General features: G+C 43.1%; 2 protein-coding genes across 2 annotated transcripts in view; both read right to left on the bottom strand.

Moving 5' to 3' along the window:
• Window positions 1–852: 852 nt before the first annotated feature.
• pax6b (paired box 6b) overlaps window positions 853–5,730 on the bottom strand; it is a gene marked incomplete at its 5' end in the record, with an annotated part of 9,207 nt that continues 4,329 nt past the window's right edge. The window contains 2 exons of the mRNA XM_072671976.1: window positions 853–959; window positions 5,269–5,293. Of these exons, the coding sequence (XP_072528077.1) occupies window positions 853–959; window positions 5,269–5,293 (132 nt within the window). The remainder of the gene's footprint in view (window positions 960–5,268; window positions 5,294–5,730) is intronic.
• On the bottom strand, window positions 1,081–5,257 carry LOC140548807 (paired box protein Pax-6-like). The gene is made up of 7 exons (XM_072671973.1): window positions 5,128–5,257; window positions 4,000–4,158; window positions 3,839–3,921; window positions 3,604–3,754; window positions 3,154–3,275; window positions 2,089–2,227; window positions 1,081–1,166 (listed from the first exon to the last, which is right to left on the bottom strand). The coding sequence occupies exons 1-7, from the start codon at window positions 5,240–5,242 to the stop codon at window positions 1,081–1,083; spliced, it is 855 nt and encodes a 284-aa protein (XP_072528074.1). The 5' UTR covers window positions 5,243–5,257.

Raw genomic sequence — 5,730 nt, 5'->3', positions numbered from 1 at the left:
GTATCTCCACCAGCTGCTGCTGAGAATAGTTTTATTAACATTAATAATAATTGTTAATAATGAATAACTTTCACAAAAAAAACTGAAATTCTGTACAAAACGTTTTTATAATTTTTCCACAAAATCTGTTTAAAAAGTTTTAAAATAAAATTGAACTGAGATTCTTTTACCAGAATTTCATAAAAACATTTCTTCACAAATAAAACCTCAAATTAAACACATTAAACACATTTCATTATTATTATTACCATAAATAAAAGCCAAAACTTTACAAACAAACTAACAAGGAAAAAATTAAAAGCTTTGGTCTGTTTTTTTACAATCAGTGAGGACTGGCTTCTGATATGTTCTGTAAACGACTGCGTTCTCTTTTATCAGTTAAATATTTCTACTTGATCACAGATGATCTGACTGTAGGACACTGTTCGATCGCTATTACTACGGCAACGGTGTCCCAACCCAAAGAGAGGAAGTTTAACAATCTATATGAAATATTGATCAATTATTTTGGGAGAAAATAGATAAAGTTAAATTTCCAAAATCATTCTAAAGGAGCTTAAACCTAAACAGCGAATAAACTTAAAAGCTTAAAGCTTTAAAAAAACATTTCTCCTAAAACCAGATTCCAGATTCCCCACAGAACGGTTGGATCAGGAGCTCCTCTGAGGATCTGCTGCTCGTTCAGGATGACCAGGGCTTTGTCCTTTTTCCTGCTCCTCTCTCCGGAAGCTCGAGGGAAGCAGCTTTTCCTTCTCTGTTGTTTGATTGGATCCTGACGTGGGTTGGTGATGTGGCTCAGTACAGACTGACGATCAAAGAATCCAGAGCATGGTGTGTCCAGAGTTTTCCCATTTAAATAAAGGCCATTGTGGTCTCTGCCTGTCCAGTGCTGTCCTCCCCTTCTTCCTCCTCCTCCTCATCTTCATCCTTATCAAAGTCTTTAAACAGAAATTTTTTCCCTCTATTCCTCAGAACACAACACCGCACAGAAGAAACACACACACTCTTCCTTGTGTGTGTGTGTGTGTGTGTGTGTGTGAAATACTGCTGTTCGGTTAGAGGGTGAAGTAGCGTTTCTCTTTACTGCAGTCGGGACCAAAACTGAGAAATATCTGGCTCTCCTCCAGGGACCTGCACTGGGACCGAAACTCCAGGTGAGATGAGTCCTACACACACACACACACACACACACACACACACGTCCATCAGTCAAACAGTCCTGACTCTTAGTAATAACAGCTCATCCTGCAATTTGATAAACTGGGTTCTGAATGTTCTGTAACTGAGGAGCCAGTTAAAGCTGGGCTGGATGAGAGCGTGATCCTGAACGATGATGTGAAAACTCAACTTACTGCATTTCCATACAAAAGATTTTTACAACAAATGGTTTAATGATTGTAAAACTTCTGTCGCTATGGAAACAGAGATTTGTGGTAATATTTACTGAATGTCGACCAAATGTTTTTTCCGTTCGATTGATAAACCTGAATAATGACACAGGCTGTGACCCAAACTGCACACAGACACACTTCCAAGTGTATAAAATAGTGCTCCACCAGAAGTGCACTGGTTAGTGCAGTGAGTACAGTGTAGAAGTGTGTGATTTGGGACGCAGGCCGTAAAGAGGAGGAGAGCAGAGTGTGTTTAAAGGAATACTACCACTGTTCAGCTCTTCCAGACAGAGAGGTCTGGAAAAGGCTGAAGCCATTCAAACTGAAAAGTTTTTTTTAACCAATCCAACACACACACACACACACACACACACAACCTGGAGCGGGGAGTAGAGCAGGTGAAGGGCCTTGCTCAAGGGCCCAACACTGGCACCTTGGAGAACCTGGGTATCAAACCCACAACCCTGTCATCAATAAGCCAATGCTCTAACCAATGACCATGACTGCCCCCTTTCCCACCCCAGCAAATCAGATGAACAGAAGGTCCTGATCAGTCGATTGTGGGGATGGGGACAGTCGTAGTCTGAAGGTTAGGATGGAGCGCTTTGGTGCCCAAAAGGAAAACAGAGCATGAATCAGTGAAAATCCGTTTTAAAACCTTCTCTGACGTCACCAGGCCCAACCAGTCTCCACCTACCTGTAGAGGTGGTACCAGAAGTTGACATTGATTGGCTGTTCATGTGTGCCTGCATATGAGGGGGTGTGTACGTGTCGTAGTTCCGCCCATTCACTGGCGGACTGTTGGGCAGCATGCAGGAGTAAGAGGTCTGGCTGGGCTATAAAGAGAGAATATACGTGTGTATATGAAATAGAAGTGTTTATAAATGTAAATAAATGTGTGTATACAGTATACACCGATCAGCCATAACATTAATACCACCTCCTTGTTTCTACACTCACTGTCCTTTCTATCAGCTCCACTGATCATACAGCAGCCCTGTGTAGATCTATAAGTCCAGACTGTCTCCATCTGTTTCTCTGCAGACTCTGTTATCAGCCTCCTCTCACCCTGTTCTTCAGTACTCAGGACCCCACAGGACTGACCACCACAGAGCAGACTGTAGTGTTTAGGTGGTGGGTCATTCTCAGCACTGCAGTGACAACACACACAGCACAACACTCACTAACACACTCATCACCACCAGGTCATTAAAGAACAGGGTGAAAGGAGGCTGATAGAGTCCGCAGAGAAACAGATGAGAAACAGGGCTCCTGCACGGTCAGTGGAGCTGATAGAATAATGAGACCGGTTCATTCCAAACCAGGGTGGTCATAATATTCTGATATTCTGTGTGTAAATACGTGTATATGTAAGTGTATGTAAATACATATATATGTATGTGTGTGTATGTATAGGTGTGTGTATATATATATATATATATATATATATATATGTGTGTGTGTGTGTGTGTATATATATATATGTGTATATATGTGTGTGTGTGTATATACAAGTATGTATATGTGTGTGTGTTTGTGTGTATAAGTGTGTATATATGTGTATAAGTTAGTGTGTGTGTATATATAAGTATGTGTATATATGTGTGTGTGTGTGTGTGTAAGTGTGGTTTTTGATGGTACTTGTTTTACAGTGTTGAGTCGTTACTTCAGCACTGAAATGTTGCTTTCAGCCACATGTAATGAACCAACGCTTGGTGACGGAAGTCAAAAGGTCAAACACACATCGTTCAAAATAGGAGGCTGAAATTACCTGCATAGGGAGGTTATTAGCCATGGTGAAGGTGGGCATGGGAGGCAGGCCACTGTAAGAGTTTGTCAAAGCTGTGTCTGACCTGGTCAGCATAGAGCCTGATGTAAAAGACACTGCAAGAGACAAAACACACCAGTGTTACTGAGACAAACTCCACAAGCTAAAGGTAAATGTGTTCTCTCAGAACCCAGCCCTAACCCTAACCCTAATCCCTAACCCTAAATCTAACCCTAACCCTGCTTCAGATTTAAAGACTGAGATTTTCTGAGAGTGTCTTTATGTACTAAGAGTGTCTCTAGTTACAGAGAGTGGCATTATTTATGAATGTCTTTTTTTTAGAGTGTCTTTATATACAGAGAGTCTGAACTTTACTGGGAGTGTTTGGGCTTTACTGGGAGTGTTTGGGCTTTACTGGGAGTATTTGGGCTTTACTGGGCTTACCAGGATTGCTGGGCTGCGGGATTTGCTGGTAAACGCTGGTGCTGAAGCTGCTGCTGATTGGAACGTGGCTGGAGTTGCTGCTGGCTTGCCGGCGCTGATTCCTCAGCTTTTCTTCTCTCCTCCACTTCGCTCGTCTGTTTGAAAACCAAACCTAACACCATGCAGGAGGAGTCAGGTCCAAATTCAGGTTTCTATCTGATATGATATAGGCCAGGTGTGTATGTGTTTTTTTTACCTGTATTCTGGCCTCTGGGAGATCTATTTTGGCTGCAAGTCTTTCTCTTGCGAAAACGTCAGGATAGTGAGTTCTTTCAAACTCTGGAAATGAACAGACTGGTTATTCTCTGCAGTTTAGCTGGAAGATGAAGATGCAGCGAGTGGCCTTTTGTGTCTTACCTTTCTCCAGGGCTTCGATCTGTTCCTGAGTGAAGGATGTGCGATTTCTTTGTAATTTTCTTTTCAGCTGCAGCCGGATCTGGGTCTCATCTGAGTCCTCTCCATTGGAGCTGATGGAGTTTGTGTTTTCGCTGCTGTTCTCCTGCTGCTGGCAATGATCTGCAAGAAGATGAATGAAGATTTTGTGTTTTGTTCTCCAGATGTTTTGTGCTGATGGAGATGATTATGAAGTCGTTCATAAGAAACATGTGAAACAAGAGTGGGTCATCATGAAGAATCACTGCATTTCTGAAAACCCCAACATGCTCATCATATTGACCTCTTCACTATTTGGGGGGAGGCCAAGCTTGAAGGTGGACCGACAAACTCTCTGCTCTAACTATCTTCACCACACATCGAAGCCATCTTCAGTGCTGTGAGACCCATTAAGGGGACCATCAACGCTGGACTGGAAGGAGCTGCTTATCATACGACACAGAGTACTGCCAGGACCTGCTGCAAAGCTGGAATTCTCCTGATGGCACAGACGTGCGGTGCTCAGCATTGTGTAACACAAGAATCCAGTCAACAGGACTTCCAGCTCACAGTGTTAACCTTGACACGCCACTGTCATTATCAGAGTACCAGGAGAGAGAAGAAGCAACACCCATTAAGCTGCAGTTAAACACTCTGAACTCCAGGGAATGTGGCAGCAGAACCTGAGCAGTAAATATTCTGGGTTAAAGGTTCTAAACGACCAATTAAAGCATTACAATGAAGTATAATTTAGGGACTATTTGGAAGGTTACCAAAGTTTTGGAATTATCATGATTTCTCACACAGTGTTTTCTTGTACTTGATACGAATTAGCCAAACAAGTCAAAAGCTTATATTTCAACATCCTTTTCAACTACTGCAAAATCTCTGTTTTTCTTTTCTTTTTTTTTTTTCTCCATAAAGTGAATCTGCGGTTGTTCTTTATACTATATCAGAATTTCACGATGAACGGACCAATAGAAACGCTCCAAAATCACCTGGAATAAAATCTTTCTTCTATTGAAAGAAAAAATGTTTTTCCAATCTGGAGGTACGAGTTTAATTAATAACTAAATGTGAAACTGTTTGATCTTTAATCATTTTTAAACTCACCTTGGTTTGGTTGACCAGGTGCTACAGTCCCTGGGTACCACCCAGCCCGTGCCCCCCATGTGCCGGTCTGACCGTTCAGCATCCTCAGCTTATCATACACACCATCTGCCCCCATCTGCTGCTTCTCACTGGCCAGGTTACGCAGAACACGGTTTATGGAGGAAACCTGAGGAGGACAGGGCGAGAGAGAGAGAGAGAGAGAGAGAGAGAGAGAGAGAGAGTCAGTGTAGGGAGAGAGAGGGAGAGAGTCAGTGTAGGGAGAGGGCGAGAGAGAGAGAGAGAGAGTCAGTGTAAGGAGAGAGAGAGAGAGTCAGTGTAGGGAGAGAGAGAGAGAGTCAGTGTAGGAGAGAGAGAGAGAGTCAGTGTAGGGAGAGAGAGTCAGTGTAGGGAGAGAGCGAGTCAGTGTAGGGGGAGAGAGAGAGCGAGTCAGTGTAGGGGGAGAGAGAGAGCGAGTCAGTGTAGGGGGAGAGAGAGAGAGTCAGTGTAGGGAGAGAGAGAGAGAGAGAGAGAGAGCGAGTCAGTGTAGGGGGAGAGAGAGAGAGTCAGTGTAGGGAGAGAGAGAGAGAGTCAGTGTAGGGAGAGAGAGAGAGAGTCAGTGTAGGG

The sequence above is a fragment of the Salminus brasiliensis genome, unplaced genomic scaffold (genome assembly GCF_030463535.1).
Source record: "Salminus brasiliensis unplaced genomic scaffold, fSalBra1.hap2 scaffold_116, whole genome shotgun sequence".
Lineage (NCBI taxonomy): Eukaryota > Metazoa > Chordata > Actinopteri > Characiformes > Bryconidae > Salminus > Salminus brasiliensis.
The sequence above is the reverse complement of the archived record's forward strand: the minus strand, read 5'-3'. Positions and strand labels throughout refer to the sequence as shown.

Coding starts and splice junctions, on each gene's coding strand:
- LOC140548807 (XM_072671973.1), bottom strand. CDS start 5,242: ATGGGGGCAGATGGTGTGTATGATAAGCTGAGGATGCTGAACGGTCAG. Junction 3,276..3,603: donor CCCGCAGCCCAGCAATCCTG/GTAAGCCCAGTA, acceptor TGTCTCTTGCAG/TGTCTTTTACATCAGGCTCT. Junction 2,228..3,153: donor TCCCTATGCAGGTAATTTCA/GCCTCCTATTTT, acceptor CTCTCTTTATAG/CCCAGCCAGACCTCTTACTC.